General features: G+C 47.5%; 1 protein-coding gene across 3 annotated transcripts in view; it reads left to right on the forward strand.

Annotated features, from left to right (window-relative positions):
• Nucleotides 1-22,639, forward strand: part of LOC128344582 (protein mono-ADP-ribosyltransferase TIPARP-like) — a 34,788-nt gene extending 12,149 nt beyond the window's left edge. The window contains exons 3-8 of one of the 3 annotated variants that reach the window (XM_053295019.1): nucleotides 5,308-5,633; nucleotides 11,033-11,204; nucleotides 13,449-13,636; nucleotides 15,616-15,870; nucleotides 19,041-19,284; nucleotides 22,482-22,639. In XM_053295019.1, coding sequence (XP_053150994.1) covers nucleotides 5,308-5,633; nucleotides 11,033-11,204; nucleotides 13,449-13,636; nucleotides 15,616-15,870; nucleotides 19,041-19,284; nucleotides 22,482-22,493 — 1,197 coding nt within the window. In that variant the 3' untranslated portion in view covers nucleotides 22,494-22,639. Of the gene's footprint in view, nucleotides 1-5,307; nucleotides 5,634-11,032; nucleotides 11,205-13,448; nucleotides 13,637-15,615; nucleotides 15,871-19,040 lie in introns of all 3 variants that reach the window. The other 2 variants (XM_053295016.1, XM_053295017.1) reach the window with 2 other exon arrangements.
• The last annotated feature ends 497 nt before the right edge of the window (nucleotides 22,640-23,136 follow it).

The following is a 23,136-nucleotide window of genomic DNA, read 5'->3' on the forward strand; positions in this document are numbered from 1 at the left end:
GGACAGGTCTATCAATGGCTACTAGTCTGGTGGCTATAAGCCACTCCAGCTTCAGAGGTAAGATGCCTCTAAATACGATTTGCAGGGGAGCAACAGCGAGAGAGAGGGCATGCTTCTCATAGGCATCTGGTGGGCCACTGTGATCTAGGATGCTGGAATGGATGTTACTTGGACCTGATCCAGCAGGGCTGTTCTTATTACCATGGGAAGTTAGATATCCACTGGAAATGGTATTGTGGTAAATATAGAAAGGAAATATACTGATAAAATTAATGCGAGGACAGATTGGTATTGAAAAGGTAGGTTGGTACAGATGTGCCCCACATAGCAAACATCAACAGTTGCAAAGAGACAAGGCCTTTACATGTAAATGCTTTGAGGCACTGAGACAAGATACATGTGCCTTCCACCCATGTTCGCTCCCTCACTCACTAGGGCAGGTTGCACAACTTCAATCCTCCTTTAGATGTTGTACTACCATCATCTATGACTATCAGCTACTGGAGATAATGGTAGTCCAAAACAAATAGCAGGACCAAAGTTGTGTAGCCCTACGCTAAGACTTTGCAAAACTCCAGGAGTTGGGGGCATTATTCAGATTTGGCCCACCTCAACCCACTTTGGACTAAAGTGAATTTTCCATTGGAGTCCTGGAAATGTGTAGGTGGTCCTAGGATTTGTAGTCTTTGCTGAGGCTGCAGCAATGACTGCAGCCTCAGAAAAGACTACAAATCCCGGGAGCATTCATGTCATTCCTAGGACTTGGGAAAATGAAAAAAAATTGTGAAGAGGAAGAGTAGAGGCCTTTTTCCTGACTACTTCTGGGTCTGATAAGTAATTTTTGAGTGAAGGTGGAGGGCAACATGAAATTTCATGCAGCTGAAGGGTTGGGCTCAAAGCAAAGCATCCCTCCTCCTCAAAACTGGGCCAGAGAGGCCAAGGGAAGTGGGTGACATTCTAGAAGTTTCAAAGTGGTCTGTGAAAACAGGCTGCTTCATCCATACAGGCCTACCACTTACTTCCCCTAGTTGCTGTGGAGCAGTTATCCTCTCCAAAGCAAGCAGTTAGGGGAAGACAGTGGGTCCCGGCTTCAATGCATTTGAATAATAGCCTGATGCAGAGAATTTAGCAGGTGCAGCTATTCCAACCACTTGCGAAGAAAAGCTTCAGTCATTTAATACTTGTAGGTGAGGCCTTTCATTGACCAGGCAAAGTCATTTTGCGTAGATTACACTGCTAGGAAAGTTCAAGAAATGAAATCCAGAAGGCCCACTAATATTGCAGGGGTAATGTTCATGGAAACTGTGATACTGGAGTGCTTGACCTAACCCTCAAAATGGGATTAGCCTCCTTAGCTAAACAATCCACTCTCCCAGTGAGAGTGGATGGAACAGCCTTCATGGCCAGAGAAGTCCAGAGATGGAGCCCCTCAAGACAGCACCCGTGAAGTCTGAACCCTCAAAGCAAAACCCTCCGAACCCAAGCCCTGGGGAGAGCTGACTCCTCCCCTTTCATCACTCTCCCTGACATCTGCATGTCGGCACTGACAACCCTGCGTAAAGGCAGGATGAGCTGGAGAGGAGGAAGAGTGCCAGCCAGGCCACAGGGCTGCCTCGAAGTCTGCTGTTCCCCAGGCAGGGAGGCAGAGGCCATCCGGGGTAGACTGAGCGGAGAGATATTTAAGAACTCAGTCTGCTGCTGTTTGTTTGTTTATTTAGCATATATGTATTCCGCCCACTACCGAAGTCTCTAGGCGGTTTACAACATTAAAACAAACCAAGACGTTTGAAAACAATTTAAAACACATAAAAGCTCAAATTAAAGTAGCTACCCATAAAAACCCCTAAATTGCTAAAACGCTTGGCTGAAGAGATGTGTCTTCAGTTGTTTCCTAAAGGCCAACAGGGATGGAGCAGCTCTAATCTCAGCAGGAAGTGCATTCCACAGCTTTGGGGCAACTGCAGAGAATCAGTATGCCTCTGATCAGCTTGTCCATGGTGCTATTCTGACCAATCCTGCCTTGCCTCATTAGTTACCAGACCTGTGGGCTCTTTGCCATGGAATTGGACTGGGCAGAAGGTTAAATCCCAAATCAGTTATGTCGATTAGACTAGGCACAATAGGGCCCTTTTGTTCTATTCTTCCTTTGAATAGCCACTACCTCATCCATACCTTCTCCCAGTATCTGAATGCCCCCTTTTCAGGGGAGGGCATTGTTCTGGGCCCCACAAATGGCGGAGGGCCCCATCAAAAGTATGGTTCAGTATTTGAAATGACTAGATTGATTCTTTTCATTCAAGGCAGTAAAATGAATAAGTTAAAATATGAACCCAGGACCAAGAATTATTTCAGTATTTGGGGTTATTACACTGACACAGGATGCAGTGGCTGATATACTGTACAATGGTATGCATGCAATGGAATGAAACGTTTGTGCAGTTGAGCAAGAGAACTGTTGCGGAAGTGCAAAAATTACACAAACGAAGTTGAGTGACAGTGTGGCCATTAAGTATAATGGCTGCACTGTGGCACAACTCAGTTTACACAGTTTTTGGGTTTGCGCATTAATATTCTTGCACAACTGCATAAACATTACATTGTACCGCATGTATAACATTGTGCAGTATGTCGGCTACAGAGAAGAAAGAGGGAGGCTCAAATGAACACTCTGCCCACGGGCCTCTTAAAAGAGTCTTAAAAAGGCCCTTCCCCTTTGTAGGTCTGATTTTCCCCATCTTTGGAACTTTGCTGAAGACAGAACTCCATAAAGTTCCTGTCCGCTAGACACAAGGGTGGGCGGGCGGGCTGGCTTGCTAGCTACTTCTTTGCTGAAGTCTTTTGATGTGGACATTTGGTGGAAAGAGTAACTTGCCACTGCCCAAGAGCCTGTCCTGCTAAGCACCTGCCTGTGTGCTCAAACCTTTTGCCATAAGCTAAATCTCTGGACTGTTGAGTCCTGAAGTTAGAACCTTGCACTGCAGTATCCAGAATCCTTCTCTTTGTGTAAAGTAAAGTGTGCCGTCAAGTCGATTTCAACTCCTGGTGCCCACAGAGTCCTGTGGTTATCTTTGGTAGAATACAGGAGGAGTTGACCATTGCCTCCTCCCGCACAGTATGAGATGATGCCTTTCAGCATCTTCCTATTTTGCTGCTGAGCGATATAGGTGTTTCCCATAGTCTGGGAAACATACCAGCGGGGATTTGACCTGGTAAACTTTGGCCTGTTAGTCAAGTATTTCCCAGCTGCACCACTTAAGGTGGTCTTTGTGTAGGCCTATTGAAAGGAGACCTACCCTGGATGCTCTTGGTACCCAGAGCCTTTGGATTACTCTAAGGGTGGGCCTCCCACCAGAGCCGGCCCTAGGGTTTTTGGTACCATAGGTGAAGTTTGACTTTGGCGCCCCCGCCCCCCCCCAGCCAAGAAGTGTAGAGTCCTGACTTTAATTTGAGCCACACAGGCTGCTCATTCACCAGGCTGAGTGACCAGATCATGCAGATTGCCCGTGAATGACTAGCCCACGCTGGTTTGGGGATACAGTGGGAGAGAGTTCTCAGTCTATTATGGGGGCAAAACTAACATTTCAGAGATGAAAAGATGCTGCTGTTAATTTGGAATTCCAGTCTGAGGCCTGCGCCCACCAAAAACATGATGCATTTGCTTGGCACCCGTACTCCGCAAAATTGGCGCCCTAGGCACTACCTAGGTGGATGAGCTGACCCTGCCTGCCCTAGTCAGTCCCAGTGCTTAGCAGCCGGAGAGTTCCTGGACCCCAGGGCAGAATCCTCGAGCTACTGAGGCTGGGCCATTGCCCTGCACCGGACTGCCTGGGAAACCTCGGGCTCCTCTGTGGGCATGAGGAGTGCCATAGACGTTGGGATCTGGTGCCAGGCTAGCACTTCTGTGTTTATTTTTTTGCTAGCCCCAGTTTTAGCAAAACCTTTGTGGCTGAGAAATTATTCCTCTTTGGCATCACGTGCAAATCAGCATAAACAGGACAGGTATTAAGCTGCTCTTTACCCTCCGTCCCTTTACACTCTTTCTCTCTCTTCTGCCCCTCTTTCCTCACACATTTCAAGGCGTACCAACCACTAGGCCTTCACTCCTAAACTCTTCCTCCTGCTGTATCTTGTCCCAAGAGCTGCCCACACTCCCTGTGTAACTGTGATGGTATCAAGGTTGCCAAATACCACAGTTTACATTGTGCCTCTGCTTTACAAAAAAAAACCCTTTATTTTATTTCAAAAATAAAATAAAGATTTTATTTGCCTCAAGAGTCTGTTGCTTCTCTGGGATACCCTGACATTTGCCTCCATCTAGACTGCAGTCCATTTATTATTTATGCTTGCAGATGCAGTTTCATGCAGATTCCACTGAGGGAGCCCAAAGCATAAATACATGTGTAGTATACATCTATGTGAGCAAGCATGATTGCACAGGGTGAAGTTGAAGGCATGTGAGTGATGCTACCCTAGATGACATTGCCATTGCAGCAGATTAGATAAAAGATTTGGTTTTCTTTCCAACTCTCTCTGATTTTATGTCTGTTGCTAAGGAGAAGGTTTCCAGAGAAGTAGCAATGTTAGTTTGATATTAGAAAAAACCACACACACACACACACTTCCTGGTAATAATTCTTTTCTTAAAAAACAAAATCCATAATAATGTGGTATTTCAGCTTGGAAACTAGAAATTATTAACCCTAGCATCGCCTAGAAAACCTGAAAGGAATTTGTGCACAATGCTTAGGGGTGCAGATCCCCCCACTAAGCATCTCCCTCTCGTTTTCTTGAAGAAGAAGAAAACCCATCTAATAACCCATATCTTCATTCTCCAAAACATTTTTTGCACCCTCCAAAAAGTGTCTTTCCTTCCTTCTCACCCACCAACAATTTGTGAGGAGCTGCTCCTCAAGCTTTCCCTCTGTTTGCACCCCTGCACCATAAGTTAAGGGGGGGGAAATGCCCCTGCTAAACCTCTGATTAAAGGTTTAGAGTCTTCAAGTACACTGCTGTAATGCAGGAGCAGTAACAACAATACAAAGTCGACAAATTGAAACCAGCTGACAGGAAACCAGTGACTTATGAGAAACAAAAGGAAACACTTGGAACTGAAAGCAAAACCAACATGCCGTGTTAGCGAAGGGAGTGTGCATGGCTGTGCTTCAAAACAGAGCAGGGCAGATAACATGACTAGGAAGATTGTTGGGGGATAGGACTGAAGCAGGACACCCTTTCAGTGGGCCTGCCAGAGAGAAATCCCCCTGGCTCTTCAGCCATAAGATTCTGGCCTCTGTTTATTGTCTCCAGATGGCAGAAAGTCCAGAATGCTCTCAGACAGAGCTAGGCCACAGCTCCTCACAGGATGTGTTGCTGGGGTTTCCAATCCTGAGGCCATCGGGCACTGTGCCATATCATGTGCACCAGAGGGATGGAGTGCTGATCTGCGACAAATTCCTACTAGGGCAGTGCCCACTGGAGGAACAGTGTCCACAGCATCACACCCCCTTCCCCTACCACTGGCAGTGGCAGAACTGGAAAGACTGTGTCTGGCTCAGTTTCAGCTTCTCGGCTCAACACCACTTGGAGAAGCTCTACTGTACCAAGACGTTCGTCTCGGCGCATCTGAAGAACAGGTAAGGACCACCTCTCTTGCACCTTCCCGCTTTGGTTAGGAAAGGGTCCTGGGGCCAGGTTCAGATCCAAAGTATATTAAGCTCAGGGTGAACGAAGTAGGTGAAGCAGCCACCTTAGGTGGCAGATTGCTGGAGGTGGCAAATCCGCCAGCCCATATCTTCCAGCACGTGCCCTGGTGAGTGCCCCATTATCACAGCCACAACCCAGCCCTACAGGGATGGAGGGCCTATTAAGATAGTTTGCCTGAGATGGCTGCTGGACCCAGTAGGATTCCAAAAAGCCTTGGAGGGTTTTGATGTGGGTTCTGCCAGTGATTCTGTCGATGCCCCGGTGGGAACCTGGAATAGGAAACTCACTAGGGCAGCAGACATGATTGCTCCTAAGCATCCCTTCGGATCTGCTTTAAAAGTGGCCCCTTGGTATACAGAGAAGTTGTGGGGTCTGAAGCAGTAAGGTAGGTGGCTGGAGCGCAAGTGGAGTAGAACGCGGCTGGAAATTGACAGGACACGGCATAGAGCCCATTTGAAGGTTTGTGCAGAGGTGGTGCGTGTGGCAAAAAAGCAATTCTGGTCTGTGCGCATTGCTTCTGCAGGTTCGCGTCCTGCAGAGCTGTCCCGGGTTGTGGGGAGTTTGATTCAGGCTCCTTCCAATTCAAACCAATCCCCGGGGACTTTGTTCTGCTGTGATGCTTTTAATGGGTTCTTTACGGACAAAGTCTGTATTTGGGCTGACTTGGACTCCACTGTTTCTGCCGAGTCTATTAAGGGGGTGTCCAGCAATCCCTCTTGCAATATTAGATTGGATCAGTTTCAATCTGTGATGCCTGATGATGTGGACAAGCTGCTTGGGGTGGTGCGGCCTACCACTTGTTCTCTGGATCCTTGCCCGACTTAGCTGCTTCTATCTAGCAGGGAGATTGTTGGAAATGGCCTAGTTAATATCATTAACTCATCGCTGAGGGAGGGTAGGATGCCTCCTTGTTTGAAGGAATCAGTGATTAGACCACTTCTTAAGAAGCCTTCCCTATATCCCTCAGTGATGGACAGTTATAGGCCGGTCCAATCTCTCATGGTTGGGTAAGGTGATTGAGAGAGTGGTGGATAACCAGCTCCAGGTGGTTTTGGAGGAAACCGATTATCTAGACCCATTTCAAACTGGCTTTAGAGTGGACTGCGGGGTTGAGTCTGCCTTGGTCAGCCTGATGGATGACCTTTACCACGGAATCGACAGAGGGTGACTCTGTTGGTTCTTTTTGATCTCGTGCCGGCGTTTGATACCATCGACCATGGTATTCTTCTGGATCGCCTGGAGGAATTGGGGATAGGAGGCACTTCTTTGCAGTGTTTCTGCTCCTATCTCTCAGGCAGATTCCAGATGGTGGAGCTTGGAGACAGTTCCTCTTTAAAACGGGAGCTATTATATGGAGTCCCTCAGGGCTCCATTCTGTCACCAATCTTTTTTAATATTTACATGAAACCGCTGGGTGAGATCATCAGGAGATTTGGTGCAGGGTGTTATCAGTATGCTGATTACACCTAAATCTTTTTCTCCTTATCATCATCATCATCATCATCATCATCATCAGGAAATGGCATTCACTCCCTAAATGTCTGCCTACAGCAGTAATGGGCTGGATGTGGGATTACAGATTGAAGCTGAATCCAAGCAAGACAGAGGTGCTCATTGTGGGGGATCAGAATTTAAGACATGAGTTAGATTTTCTGGTGCTGGATGGGGTTACACTCCCCCAGAAGGAACAGGTACGCAGCTTGGGAATGCTCTTGGATCTAGGCCTCACCCTGGTATCTCAGGTGGAGGCTATAGCCAGGAGCGCTTTCTATCAAGCTGATTTGACAGCTGCGTCTATTCCTTGAAGAGAACGATCTCAAAACAGTGGTGCATCAGCTGGTAACTTCCAGGTTCGACTACTGCAATGCGCTCTACGTGGAGCTACCTTTGTACATGGTTTGGAAACGTCAGTTAGTTCAAAATGTGGCAGCCAGATTGGTCTCTGGGGTAACCCAGAGAGACCATATTATGTCTGTCTTAAAACAGTTGCACTGGCTGCTGATATGTTTCCGGGCGAAATACAATACAAAGTGCTGGTTATTACCTTTAAAGCTCTGAACGGCTTGGGTCCGGGTTGCTTTAGAGAGCGCCTTCTTCGGTATGATCCCCATTGCTTGTTGAGGTCATCTGGAGAGGTCCGTCTCCAGTTACCACCAATACTTTTCTGTAGCTGCTCTTGGCCGATGGAATGCATTCCCTTCAGATATCCACAGTTTAAGCTCGTTGTCAGCCTTTAAGAGAGCCCTAAAAACTTATTTGTTTGGCCTGGCCTTCCAAGGTTCGTAAAGTGTTTTTTAAAGTAACTTAATTGGCTTTAATTGGTTTTATATTGTTTTTAGCACTGTGTTTTGAATTGTGTGTTTTTATGTCTTTTTAAAGTTGAAAGGTCTTTTTAGGCTTTTTAGTCTGAAATGTTTCATAGGCCATTATAGAGGCCTCCGAAATATTTCGGAAGCCAAGGCTGTTTCGGGTTTTGGTGGGGGGTGGTCCTTTAAGGGCGGGGGAGGTTGCACTTACCCATCCCGCCGCTTTCCCCCCACCAGTGCTCCGTTTTTACCAACACCCATGGGGCGGCAGCGTACCTCCCTGCCGCCCCTTCCCCCTTTCATCGCCACAAGTCACCGGAAGTACCGGCTGCATGTGCGCGCGCTTGCACGGCAGACAGACATGTGCGCGCACGCGATAGGCGCACGTGCAGACGGTACTTACGGCGACTTATGGCGACGGAAGGGGCGGCAGGGAGTTACGCTGCCGCCCCATGGGTGTTGGTAAAAACGGAGCGCCAGTGGGGGGGGAAGCGGCAGGAGGGGTAAGTGCACCCTCCCCTGCCCTTAAGGAGCCACCCCCACCGCTGCCGAAACATGGTGGAGCCTTTTCGAGCTCAAGCCTAGTCTTTTTAAAGTTGTTGTACATTGCCCAGAGCCTTTGGATGGGGTGGTTTATAAATGCAATTAATTAATTAATTTAATTAATCAGGCAGGTGGGGGGGGGGCGTGGAAGTAGTTCCCTGCTGCAGTTCCCATGCTGCTCTTCCAAGTCCCAGGCCCTGCAAGGCAGGGAATGGAGTAGTCAGAGGTGTGAAGTTCACCACACGCTGCGAATCGATCCGTTCCCTTTTGAAAAGGCAGAGAGACTGGAGCAAGCAGCTGCAGGAAAAGGAGGCAGAGGAATAGCTTCTGCCTCAGCCACCAAGCAAAATGGAGTCAAGCTGGGCAGAGAAGGGGAATACCTTCATAAGTGCAGTTTGGGTTGGGAGGGGAAGGTTGGCATAGCAGGTGCACTTCAGGATGGATGGAGCAGGGAATGCACAGAGTGCACTTCAAGCGAGGCAGGGAGGGGGAGGTTGCCTGGAGGGTGCAAGCTTGGGAGGGGTGGAAAGACTGGGCAGGATGCATTCTGTGTGCACGGCAAGAACACAAATGGGGATGGCAGCTCACTCAGGCACCTTGGGCACTGGAGAGGCTTGGGCGAGGCCTGTGGAGCAATAACAAAGGAGAATCTCTCAGCATTCACTGTGTAATCAGGACTTTCCCCCATCCATCTGGGATTACGGGCCAGGTCTTCAAGTAATTGGGGATGTCTTACAAGATAGCTCTGAGCTCTGCTGCCTCTTAAAAAAAAATCCAGTCACTCAAACATTTTCAGACCGTATTCCAGGGAGCTCTGTGGTTCTCTGAAAGATAGCTTGCCCATTGCTCCCCATCTTCTTGTGCTGAGTGTTGAGTGTATTCTAGGTCAGGGATGGGCTAATCTCAGGCCTTCAAGGTCTGCTTTTGTTTTTGTTGCTAGAATCTCCATAACTGGATAACATATTTTTAACTTACAAAGCAAGAGTGCTTACTTAGGATCTTTTCACAGTTAAAGAATAACAAATCTGTGTTAAAGTGATTCAGATGAAACCAAACAAGAAGGGAAGCACCACACCAACAACAACAGAATGGAAAAGCAGGAACAGTGCAGGGATGATTAATTGGGGGGGGAAACCCCAAGTTTCATCATATTTTGAGGTGAAAAGCCCCTTCCTCAGGGGAGAGTCTGCATATGACACAATGCAAAGCTTCACACAGACTGTGATGCAGTCTGCACTCTTACATAGGAACATAGGAAGCTATACTGAGTCAGACCACTCGTCCATCTAGCTCAGTATTGTCAACACAGGCTGGCAGCAACTTCTCCAAGGTTTCAGGCAGGAATCTCTCTCAGCCCTGTCTTGGAGATGCCAGGGAGGGAACTTGGAACCTAGATGCTCTTCCCAGAGCGACTCCATAAGAGCTTCCTTAAGAGCATAACTAATGCATTGCTGGTTCAGACCCATGACCACCTAGTCCAGACATTTTTGCAAGAATGCCAATAATGAGCAAGTTCTTGGTGGACCATCATCAGACCATCCTCTACTCCTGTTTTAGGTCACATTTCTCAGTTCAAGCAGACTAAGTATGAACCACAACATGTCTGGTTAGAGCCCCACATCAACCAACTACAACCAATTCGATCATGCTCCCAGAATCCTTTGCCATGTGTTCAAGGTTTTCACCAAATCAGCTGATACAGAGAGGACTCCTAGAGGGTAGAAAGTTGGGGGAAGACTCAGTGCTTTGATTTGGCCCAGAAAGGAACATGAAACCAGTGCTGCTGGTACAGGACTGGAGGGCCACTGCCATAGCACTGGATTCCCACAGGCAGGAGCACATCAAGGTATTGGTGCCAAATGCTGCCTCTCTTGTGTGCACCTCAGTGTTCCCTGTTACAGGAATTCCCAGATGTTGACTACAACTCCCATCATCCCCAGCTGCAATGGCCTTTGGCTGGGGGTGACGGGAGTTGTAGTCAGCAACATCTGGGTGTCCCTGTTACAGGGAACACTGGTGCACTTTCCACTCCTTTTGCTTAGACCACAACAACCACCAGGGAGCAGGAGGGCATCTTGCTGGTGCCCAAATAACCTGCTGCCTGAGGTGAATGCCTCATCTTGCCTCATGGAAGAGCTACTCCTACTCACAAGTATCTGAGCAGCCACATTCTGCACCAGTTGAAGTTTCTAAACCATCTTGAAAGGCAATCCCAGACAGAGTGCATTACAGTGGTCCAGTTTGGGGGCTGACATACAACCTTCCTTAGAGAATCATGCTCAAAAGCATCAATTTCCTCCACTTTCAGAAGAATCTGGTGGTGCAAAGTGCTTCTTTCTTTCTTTCTTTCTTTCTTTCTTTCTTTCTTTCTTTCTTTCTTTCTTTCTTTCTTTCTTTCTTGCTAAGGACTGGCTTTTTTTAAGGCCACCAGATATATATTTAACTACTCTGATAGGATGCTTCTGCTACTTGCCTTGCAGAACTGACGACCATAATATCTTAAACTTTGAAACCCTGAAGCTCACACTTTTTTCATCATACAGACGAATTCGGCGTCTGTCCAATAGCAGTGACCCTCAATGCAACCCCTACTTTCCTGCAGAGTGGGAGGTTTACTGGATGGAATTTGGGGAATGGATAAAATACTCAAAGGTAAGTGCATAAGAAGATATACATACAGAATGTGTTTATGAAGAAATCCCAGCGCTTGGTTTGACTCCTCACTTTCCCTCCAAATTTAACTGAAGATTATAGAAGCAATCCAGAAAAAACTAGAATGTAAACCTATTGAAATCTATAGGATTTAGGAACACCTACATTTCTCTGGATTGCAGTGGCGTTGGGGGTGGGGTAGGTATTGTTGTACTATTGTACTAGTGGTCCCTTTTAGCCTCTCTAGTATTTCAGGTATAGAACAGTGATTTCCAAATGATGGAGTGGATTGGGCAACCCAAGCCTATGCATGCCTATTTATAAGTAAGTCACACTGATTTTAGTGGGACTTTCTTCTAAGCAAGTGTGCATAGGACTGTGGCCTTAATGTAGTAGTAACATTTCTATCCCACCCTTCCCCAAACAACAACAAATATTTATATACAGTGGTCCCGCGACTTACGTAAATAATCCATTCCGAACGCACATTCGGAGGTCGAAATTTTCGTAAGTCGAGGAGCGCACCACGGAAGTCTGAAAACATTCGTAATTCGAGGAAGCCGCATCTAAAAATTCGTAGGTAGAGTAAGCTGAATCTAAACCGGCAACTACTTCCGGTCTTTTTTGTCTCTCGTAACTCGAAAACAACGTAAGTCGAGTAGTTCGTAGGTCGAGGGATTACTGTACTGCTTTTTAACAAAAGTGTTCAAAGTGGTTTGCATAGAGAAATAATAAATAAAATGGATCTCTCTCCCCAAAGGGCTCACAATCTAAAAAGAAACACAAGATAGACACCAGCAACTGGTGGTACTGTGCTGGGGGTGGATAGGGCCAGTTGCTCTCTCCCTACTGAATAAAGAGACTCACCACTTTAAAAAGGTGCCTCTTTGCCAGGTTAGCAGGGGACAAGCAGTGTGGTGCATTAGGAAACCTCCCTGCTGCTGGGCTACTCCTTCCCCCGACTCTATGGTTAAGATGGGTACAGCATTCAACACTCTCCCGCTCACCACAGCATTTTATCTTCACAACAACCCAGTGTGGTAGTTTGAGCTCATAGGGATTGGCTCATAGTTACCCAGTGAGCTTCATGGCTGAGTAGAGATTTTAATCAGGTCTCCCTGTTCCTAGTCCAGCATGCTAACTGCTACATCATACTGGCTCTCATAATGTAGGTTGATGAAGAAGCCTTGTGGACAAGCCATTATGTTACTGTCAGTATATAGTGGAAGGGAAAGAGGGCAGGCCCTAACCATTACGGCAGAGATTCTCAATTTTTCTTTCTTTCCATGGATCACTTGGTAATTGCTTGGGGTCCTGGTGGACCACTTAATAAACATTTTTGTTCTGCAAATCAAAGCACATAACTCATATAAATAAAACGCATTAAAAAACAAATGTAGGGTGAATTAAATATATTTTCAGGTTGCAGAACCCTTCTGCGGACCATCTGGAAGGGGCTTGTGAACCATTTGTGGCCCCCTAACCACACTTTGAGAACCACCAAATTAGGGCATTATGAATGAAGGCAGGGGCATAGCAAGGCTGAAGTGGGCCCTAGGAGAAGAAGTGAAGATGAGCCCCAGGGCCCCTGCCTTCTCTCCTCACCCCTGTGATTTTGGAGCAGAAGAACTAAGAATAAGGTGAAAAATGAAACATTCTTGGCATTCCCCTTTCTCTTGCTCCTGTGCAAATAATATCACACACTCCCCTCACACACAGATACTTCCACACACAGACTTGCATGCATTCCTTGCCCTGGCTCTGAAACATTTTTTTAACATACAGGTGGACCTCATTATCTGCGGGGTGGACCTCATTATCCCTTCCTTTGTGTGGATAATGGGCAGAAATTCAACCGGTGAAGCTTTCTCCATTTCAGCACCCCCATGCCAAGAGAAGCTGCATCTGTTAAATACTTATCTGTCATGTATTTGTTAAAATCACAGGAGCCCTTCCAAGTGTGGAGGAGGAGAGCAGGGGAGTGATACTTGATGCAGTTTCAGGTTGACTATTTTGCAAGGTCCAGAAGAAAAGGAAATAGCCCAGCAACCACAATATGCTTATTCTGCCTTCTTGTAGACTGGACCATGGCCAGGTGTGGCAGGGGCCATAACCAGCCTACTGCAAGGCTGATGTGTAGGATAAGTACCCCACTTAAGTGGGAAAGTCACAATGTGGAAATAAGGATCTAGGGGTATTTGGTGGCTGGAGGATGGAAGAACTTCTGCTGTTTTCTCCCCACAGTCTGTTGCAGAGGAGCTTGTGTCTGCTTTTCAGCGGGGCATGTGGAACCATACCTTCCGTCTGAACGATTGCCTCTACAATGTGGATCTCAAACGTTTGACCCAGTGCAACATAAAAACAGGCTTCACCCGCCGCATCATGTTCCGACCAGTCTTGCGCTCGTGCGCTTATATTGCATCTTATTTGGAGTGAGTCTGGGCCCCCATCTCTCTTTTCAAAGTTGTCAGAAACCTCTAGGGTAGTGTGTCTAATCCTTCAGCTCATGGCATTCCAGAACCCTGTGTGTTGTATATAACTAAAGCGCTGACGCACAAGTATAGAGTCTGATATCTAGAAAAGAAATTGGCATTCTGATGATCTTAACTTCTTAAAATAAAAATCATGGTTGCACAGGAAAGCATAGAAATATCACCACATCCCACCCCTCCCATCTCTTCGTTTCTCTTTCAGAGGGGTGGCCATGTTCGTTGGTGGCAGAAAGAACAACAATGTTTCTTGTGGCACCCTGAAGATGAAGACATTTGTTTTAGCATACATTCTCTTGATCGACAGCTGGCTTCATCAGATGCATATGAAGTGCATTCCTCAATGAAGAGGGTGACATTTATGTATCTGGTGAAATGGCCTGTGGTCCACAGAGCTTATGCTACAATCACTGTCTTTGCCCTTAAAATGCCATAAGGCGATTTGTCATTTCTCATTGACACCCACTTCATTGCGAAACAATCCAAAATAAGGGAATGTCCTGATGGCAGCTTCCTATATTCTCAGTTCAGGATTCTCACGCTCAACTAGAATGTCAGAAAATTGTGTAACAAGGCCTTCAAAATGCGGGAGCCTTTCAAAACTGTGACTTGCGGGGTGGGGGTGGCACTGTCTCAGTGTGAGATTTCTGCTGTTTGATTTGCACAGCCTATGCTTGTTCCGTACTCTGATCCCTCTAGTGCGGACAGTAGGGATGTGCATGGAACCGCGGTGGGGAGGCTTGAAGGCAGCGCGGGTGGGGCTTTAAGAGCGGGGGAGGGTGCACTTACCCCTCCCGCCACTCCCCCCCCGCCAGCCTCCGTTTTTTTATTAGCCCATCGGGGCGGCAGCGTACCTCCCTGCCACCCGGTTGCCCCTGTTTTCCAGATATGACCGGAAGTCGCTGGCGCGCCTGCGCCCGCCGGCACAAACACACATCAGCGACTTCCAGTCATATCCGAAAAACGGGGGCAGCAGGGAGGTACGCTGCCGCCCCGATGGGCTATTCACATAACGGACACTGGCGGGGGGGGAGTGGGGGGGGGAAGTGCACCCTCCCCCGCCCTTAAAGCACGACACCCACCACCATTGAACCAGTTCCGTGCACATCTCTAGCGGACAGACAGGAGATCAAGGTAGGGTGCAGCTGCTGCCATGTGCAGATTATGAGGCATAGCCATGCACCATAATCCATAAGGCACATGGTGCCATAATCTGCAATGTTGAGTAAATTATCCAAAATTAAGTAGGTCTGTGCAAATATTTAATGATAATGCACGAAGGAACTTGGTGATGATGGCAATGAGGTGTGCAGCAGTGATCAGCTGAGCTGGCCTAATATCACAGAAGGGTATCGTAGGCAGAGGGTCTCTGGCTGAGGTCCTTAGAGCAGAGCAGTTAGAATGGTCTAGCTGGGAATGAGCAGAGAGAGGCTTAAGAATATGAGATGATTGCATGTTTTCCCCCCTGCTTTCTCCTGCCCACCCTTTCCTTTGCTGCCTCTCTTGCAGCTCTTTAGACTGAGAGCTCCTCAGGGCAGGAAGCCATCTTCTCATTCTGTGCCATGCACCCAAATGGTGCTATAAAAATAGTTCTTTTAAAAAGAAGGAGGAGGAGAAGGCAACAACAGAAGGTTGGGTGAGGCTTGAAAAGCAGGGCTGGAAGAGGGAGTGGTTCAGAGGAGAGAGAGGAGAGGCATAAAGGAGAATTGCAGAAGACTAGGAGCCTTTACCATGAGGAAAACTTCACATATTAATTGTAAAAAAAAAAAAAAAGCAGTTAAATACTTGTCTGCTGGTTGTAGTATACTTAATTCTTGTTAGTGAATCATACCACTAAAATGGGATTATTTTGTTTTATTTTTCACAGACTACATATATTATTTATTAATAGCTTAGCTGTTCCTGTCTCCTTTTCCTGCCAGGTCCATTGCGTCATCTCACACAAAAACCATCCATGGGGAGGACCCTCAGAATTTCTATTGTGGGTCTTATCCTGCTGCTGCATTGATCCCACCACCCCAAGAGGGCACTGCCTTTACAATGGTAGAGATTACTCTGGCAGAGATGGCCTATCAAACGGTGAGCCGTCTCTTCCATGCCACAATGTCGGAGAAGACAATGTTAGTGCTGGCTATCTATCGCATACGGAACGACCATCTCTGGCAGGCGTATGTGAGGTAAGAAGTGTGGCATATCATGGCAATATCTTCCTGGTGGTTTGCTTTTGAAAGTTTGGGTGACTTTACAAAGTCCCTGATATATTCTCCCCTCAGGCTGTGCCTGCCCTTCAGAACTTGTCTGAAACTGTAGGGTCATTCACATGACCAAAGTGGGGAGGGTTGTGGGGAAGGCAGGAGCCTACCCACCTTCCCCCAGACAATCGGAGCCACTTCTGGGCTCCGCTGCCACACCCACATAACTGGTACTGCGGAGAGCCCAGCAATGATTGGGAGCAGGAAGGAAGCAAGCGGGGTTGTCAGCTATCCCACAATTCACTGCACACGCAGTGTGGTGCATTAGGAAACCTCCCTACTGCTGGGCCACTCCTTCCCCCTGTCTCTATGGTTAAGATGGCTGCTGGGAGCCCTATCACCCACATGACCGACTAGTGAGGTAGGAGGCACACGCTTGTGCTCCTTCCTCATTATAAGCCCAGGTTGAAAATCAGGGCTACCCAGGAGAAGAGCAGCAAGATCAGGAGTGATCCTTGTGCTTCACATGGCCAACCCTACTTGGGGGTAGCCCTGTCCTACCCCTCTAGGGCTGGTCGTGTGAATGACCTTCAGGTCTGTTAGCTCTTCAGGACCTATCTACATTGAAGTCTGGCTTAACAGTCATTCTGTCTGGCTAGGGAAACCTAGTTACTATAGTTCTGCTTTGAACTTTGAATAAGGAATTCCCAGTACCAGGGTTGAGAGCAGTGCTCCCTCTAACAGGGATTCCCAGATGTTATTGACTGCAACTCCCAGAATCCCCAGCTTCAATGGCTTATTCTTGGGGGTTATGGGTGTTGTAGTCAACATAATCTGGGAATCATTGTTAGAGGAAACACTGGTTGAGAGAGATGGGATCAACAGAAGCTGCTTTACTCACTGTGTTAAGGATTCGACAGCAGGGTTGCAGCTAAACATTTCCATGCTCTGGACAGTCTTAAATTTCTGTGTGTTTGTGTGCACACACACACGCACACACTTTCATTTTTGAGCGTTGAAGGACATTCAGGCTAAGTTACTCATTCTTACTCCTCCGGAGTTACTCCGAAAGACTACCTAATTTCAACAGGGCTACACAGAAGTAATTTAGTCTAGATGTCTGCCACTGTATTTAGTAAGGATGTGCCCAAAACGTTCCGGAGGCCATTATCGAAGTCTCCGAAACGTTTTGGCCACCGGAGGCGTTTCAGATTTTGGAGGCGGTGGGGGTGCTTCCTTAAGGTCTGGGGAGGGTGCACTTACCCCTCCTGCCACATATCCCCCGCCGGCGCTCCTCAGGCGGCAGCATACCTCCCTGCTGCCCCATTGCCGTCCTCGGCCGGAAGTGGCCAGAAGTACCAGGCACTTCTATTTTATATATATCATCACGGTGTTTTCGGTATCAGCCCTGTAAGGTAGGCCTGTCTTTCCGTCCCAAAATGAGAGGCTGAGGCTGAGAGAGCTGGCTTGCCGAAGGTCACCCACTGAGTCCACTAATGAGGTGAGAGCTGAACCACTGACCCTCGGCCAAACCAGACGTTTGCTGGAATGCATTGTTAAAAGGCCTCTTCCAACCAGAGGCACCTGTTTTATTTTTTGTTTTAGGAAGAACAGCTGCAGGGGCCCAGTCCTGATCAGAACCACTAGAAGGGGAATTTAGCTGTTTCCCTTCTTGCCATTTAACTGCCAAAATCCCACCCGCAGTGCTGCTGCTCTATGTCCCCAAAGCAGCTGTGTCCCACAAACCTCTGGTATTCTTATATAATATAATTGAATTGTTCGGTTCTGTTCATTTCTGTGCTATCCCATCTAGTAGCCCTGGGCTGTTTACAGACAATAAACCCTCAGTCCTTTCTTTGCTACCCAAGAACTGTACCTGTTGCCCTATTGTGGCTACAATCTGCTGGATGAGCCAAGGCCCAGCTAAGACAGCTGCTATGGTTCATTTACCTGGGAGTTAAATGTGTGATTCCAATCCCCTGTGGAAGGAATGAAATGGGTCTTTTCTCATCCAGCTTCTTAGCAAAAATCCCTGCTGCTCTGAACCTCAGGTTCTGTTTTCATTATCACAAAAAAGAGCAACCACCACCATCTCTTGTGCTTCTGGGAATCCTGGGAGAGCCATGTTTATGGTCTGTTTTGGTTTGATGTTAATTTAATGGCCATGGTTTCCCCCAAAGAATTCAGGGAGCTGCAATTTGGTAAGGGTGCTGAGAATTCTCTGTTAAGAGATTCCTAGCCCCAGCAGAGAGCTAAAATTCCCAGAGTTTTCTCAAGGATAGGAAATAATGATTTAAGGCTGGCCACTTTAAGCCTGTCATAGGGATATGCTCACCTATATGCTTTGATAGGGATATGCTGTTCTGACTACAGCCAAGGTGATGAGCAGAGTGGGACAGGGCCACTGTATGCATTGCTGTATGTGGTTGCTTTTGGAGATGAACATTGAAAGTGTGTTTTATGAAGCAGAGCCCCTGAGAAATATTTATCACATTCCTTCAAAGAGTGTGTGGCAGGATATATGGGTGGTGTGAGACTGAAAGGGAGCGGACTTAAGGCCAGCCTGTCCTCTAGGCAGACCTAGGCGGTTGTCTAGGGCACCAACATAGGATGCTACATGCCTCCCTTTCCCCTTCTAAGCAACCAGTGACATTTCTGGCTTGCCCGGAGTGCCCTTTCTCTTTCCTCTGCAGAGGGGTAGTGGCGGAGGGGGCGGAGAGAATGAGGAAGCAAAGCCAACCCTGCCTTGCTTTGCTCTGCGTTCTCCCCCATCCTGAACTCTCTCCAGTCCCAGCAAATGGGCAGTCTGCGTGGCTTGAGTTAAAACCGGGGCTCTGCACTTCTTGCCTGGGTGGGCGCCAAAGTTAGACTTCACCTAAGGCGCCCCCAGCCCTGGGCTGGCCTTGGGGGGACAACCCTGAAGTCATCACTGAGCTTCCAGTCTGACTGGAGATTTGAACTCTTACCACCACCCCCAACCCCTGTCCATACACGCTGCCGCGTCTCTCTGCTCCTCAGTGTAGGATTCCCATGTCTGTTTAGACAGCCCTATTGCGCTGTGATTACAGTTCAGATACTTGGGGTTAAGGAGGCTTCATGGGGTTCAACCCATGGATATGAATGCCTCCTTGATTCCTTTTTCTCTTTCCCACCAGGCAGAAGGAGTTTATGGCTCAACGTCGCTCGCTAGAGGACCCAAAACCCCTCGAGAGGCATCTTTTCCACGGTACAGGTGCTGCCCACATACAGTCTATCTGCACTGTGAACTTTGATCCCAACTTGGCAGGCTTGCATGGCACAGTTTATGGCAAAGGCTGCTATTTTGCTAAGGATGCGTCCTACTCGCACAACTATGCTTCACCAGCCAAGGACCATGTGCGCCACATGTTCCTGACTAAGGTACTGACAGGGTCCTTGCAACTAGGCAGGCAGCAACGTAAGCAGGCTTCCGTTTGGTTTGATTCTTGCACAAATAATGTTGACGACCCCAGCATTTTTGTCATCTTCAAGAGCTGCCAGTGCTACCCCTACTTCCTGATCCGCTACAAGGCAGTAGACACGCCTGTGGCGGTTGACTAATGAGTGGGGAGGCTCCTCCTTTACATCTCGGCTGCTAAGACTGTCCTCCACGTCTAGCCTGGGTCTCACTAAATTACCTCACTAGCCACAGGGCTATCTGGAGTTCACTTCATATGCTGCTCTCGGGACAGAGGTTGGAATCTTTTCTTCCTATGGACTTCCTATTGAGTCCCATATGCATACACGGGTACATGTGCACCGTACAAGCGTGTATCAACCAGACCTCACAAATCCACATGTGTATCATGCACGGACGTGCCATTCAGAGCCCACACATCCTCACCCGTGTCTGTGCGCACCAGGTCAATATGAACCCTAAACATGTGAACCTCCGAGATATGCATGTTTTGCCAGCAGCTGCATTCGTGTAGAGCAGTGCTTTCTCAATGCAGTTGTGAGGTGGATCACCCTGTGCACCTGCTGCCCAGCGTGGCTGCCAGATTTTGGGTGATGCTGTTCATGATCAGGTGCAAACGCAGTCACTGGGACAGGAGTCTCGGCAGCCACCACTGGAGCAATGAGGTCAGGCAGTTAATCAAAATGAAGATCAAGTACAACTGGCAGTAGCATAGAAAGAAACATTTAACTGTGGCATTCCCCGTCACATTATTGTGATGGGAGAAGCCACACTTGGCACAAATTTGTGTTCCACTCTGAAAGGAACCATCTTAGGAACTGAAGCTGACAACCATAAAGGGAAATGAGGATCCATGTAGCCCTCTCCTACCCATGTTTACACAGTTTTGAATGGACTTGCTCCTCGGATTGTAGCCTTAGGGATTTTCCTTTCTCTATTAAAGGTCATAGTGTTTGCGGGGGTGGGGGGAAGCCCCCACCTCCTGAGTATGATGTGGGGAGAGTATTCAAATGGGTCTCTGGGGGACCCTGACTGTTGGTGGGGGGAAGTGTCTGGCTTAGGAATAACTGCCACTGAAGCCTGTCAGCCAGTTGCACAGGAAGTTAGGAAGGCGGATGCCTTGCAAGGAGCTGATAACTCAACCCAAGGCTCCTTCCTGGCCCTGCCAGCTGCCTCCCCTCCTCCTCTGTTGGTTTCATAATATCCCGCAGACTGTGGGGAGTGGCCTCAGTGGCTAGAGAGGGTTGGACTGGGGCCTCTTCCAGGTGCTGCTTTGGCCTTGTATGGCCTCTTTAGGCCGTTCCTGTCTCCTTGTGTGGCCGCAAGGGCTTGGTCTGAATTTGGTCTGGTGTGTGTTGCAGGAATGAGTCAAGAAACAAGAGTGCCTCTCAGCAGGTAGAAAGTGCTCCCCACATGGAGGATGTCCATACCCTGAATATCTGCCAAGACAGGAAGGAACCTTCCAGGGGGAAAAGTGGCAGCCCTACTCATGAGGCATCAGTTGGATGTCCATGCAGTATACTTTCAAATGTGGATTCCTCCCAACCCATAGTATCACACCGCTGCCAGAGTCACCCCACCTCTGGGTGTTTTCTGATGACCTGTTGTCCTAAAATGTGGGCCTGATGCCCCCTGACAAGGACAGCCCTCCGCTCTGGATGATATGGGCCCAAATTCCTTGACTTTGTGCAGAGACGTCTACAGGGACTCTCCAGAAATAGGTCCAGCCCCTGAGGGTTTTGAGTTGTCCATATGGCAGAAAGAGACGGGAGGAGCCGCAGAAACCACAGTAACTGCCTTCCTGTGGTGGGCAGTGTTGAGAGATGTGACTCTGGCTGGCGGAGCAGGGTGGGAAAAGGACCCAGAATGGGAGGCCTGCATTCCAGGCCTTGGTTTCCCCCCTTCTCTGCTCATGGCAAGCAGGCTGCAGACATTTTGACGCAGTGTTGCTATCCCGACCACGCAGCCTACCCATCCTCTGACTACAGCTGCGTCATAAATGTGCAGCCTGATAAAGGAGGCAACCTACAAAACAGGTGTTATGGGTGGCTGCCATCCAACGGTGGCTACGTACAGCATGTTGTAGGCATTGCTAGCATGGCATTACATGGTGCAAAACAGTGTTTGACGACTTCCAAGCTCCTTTTCTGTTTAAAACAACTATAAAAAGCAATAATGCATTTGTTATATGTATTTTTTTACAACTATAAACAGCGATAATGCAATTTGTTATATCTATGTGTCAACCACCATGACCTCTTCAAGAATACCAGGGAATTAAGCCATGCATAATGGTTTTAATTCCATCTTGACTGGGCTGCACACATTCTTTGGAGAGGAGAGTGTGTTTGTTATTCAGCTTCGGCAATGCGATGACCAGAGTGCCAGTCTGAGCCTACAATCCCGTGAGCACTTTACTGCTTCTGAGTAAACATACATAGGATTGGGCTGCATGAATCACTGCGCTAGATTACTGCGTTAATATTCCTATGCAAAGTACGCATTCAGGATATGTTAATATGTATTCCTTGTGCGATTTATCTTCTGCTGCATTTGTGCTATTGCAGCATTCCTGCATTACTGATGCAATACTTGATTTTTTTTTTGATTTTTTTTTTTACTCTTATACTCTGTGTCCTGTTCTTTAACCAGTTACTGATCTGTGTTAGGACAGGTCCTCTTATCCCATGACTTCTGAAATGTGTTCATAAACTTTCAGTTAGTTATTTTGCCAAAACCCTTTTAGAAGTGTAAATATATCACCCCTATCTACATTGGGGGGGGGAGGGGGGCATTCAAATAATTCAAATATTTGGTTAGACAGGATTTCCCTTTTACAGAAGCCATGCTGATTTGTTATCAGCAAGTCTTGTTCTTTTAACAGTCTAGTCTTAAGAAAACACCTTGCACTATTTTACCAGGGACAGAAGGTACCTTGATGAGTTTCATGAGTCCTTTTTAAAAAACTGCTTACTTTCTTAAACTATGCTGCCTTCTGGTCCTTCAATCAAAAGGCTAAATTAAGTTATGTTATTTATTATGCTAGAAGTTTAACAATTGTACATTTGAGTTCTTTAAGAAGACGATTAAGAATGTTTAAAATGCCTATCTTCTCAACATATTGGGGAGATGTTGTTTGTATTTCTCTGTTGCACTGCAGATTCCATTATAATATGGTGAATCCTGCCTGACGGAGGTTGAGGTGAGTTATACCTAAAGTGCCTCTAGTGGTTTTGTATGTGTCAATCAATGGAAGCATATTTTATGAGAAGCAGAATAAATTATGCAAAATAAAAGTGATTGTATTATTTTCTTGATGATCTAAATGTGTGTTATTTAGTTCTGTCGCTAAAGCTAAGCAGGACTGGGCCTTGCCAATAGTTGTGGATGGGAAACTGTCATGGGCTGCTAGGTATCAAAATCATCACGGTTCACCCGGGCCCATGGGGCACGTTGCCCTATCAGAGATCAGTGTCTCTAGGAATAGGAGTAATTCCTGGTAGAAATCTCCCTCCTTGGCTCACCCCCTGCCCTTGGTTCTTACTAAGCACCAGTCGGAAGGGAGGGTATAAATGTTTGAAGGGAGTAATCAAGTCATCCAAGCATCCCCTGCTCACCTCCACCTGCTATGGAAGGGCCCCCACCCCCTCTCCAAGGAGCCATCCTACTCATACAGAGAAACAAAGGCCTCTTTATCACCCCCAGTAAACACTCGGGAAGTTTGCAGCCACAGCCACCTCTCTTAAAGGCACAAGCAGCCTCTCTGTGCACTCTTGAAAGTATTGTATTGTGGACAGAAGAATAGATGTACCCCG

Source organism: Hemicordylus capensis, chromosome 2 (genome assembly GCF_027244095.1).
Source record: "Hemicordylus capensis ecotype Gifberg chromosome 2, rHemCap1.1.pri, whole genome shotgun sequence".
NCBI classification, from domain to species: domain Eukaryota; kingdom Metazoa; phylum Chordata; class Lepidosauria; order Squamata; family Cordylidae; genus Hemicordylus; species Hemicordylus capensis.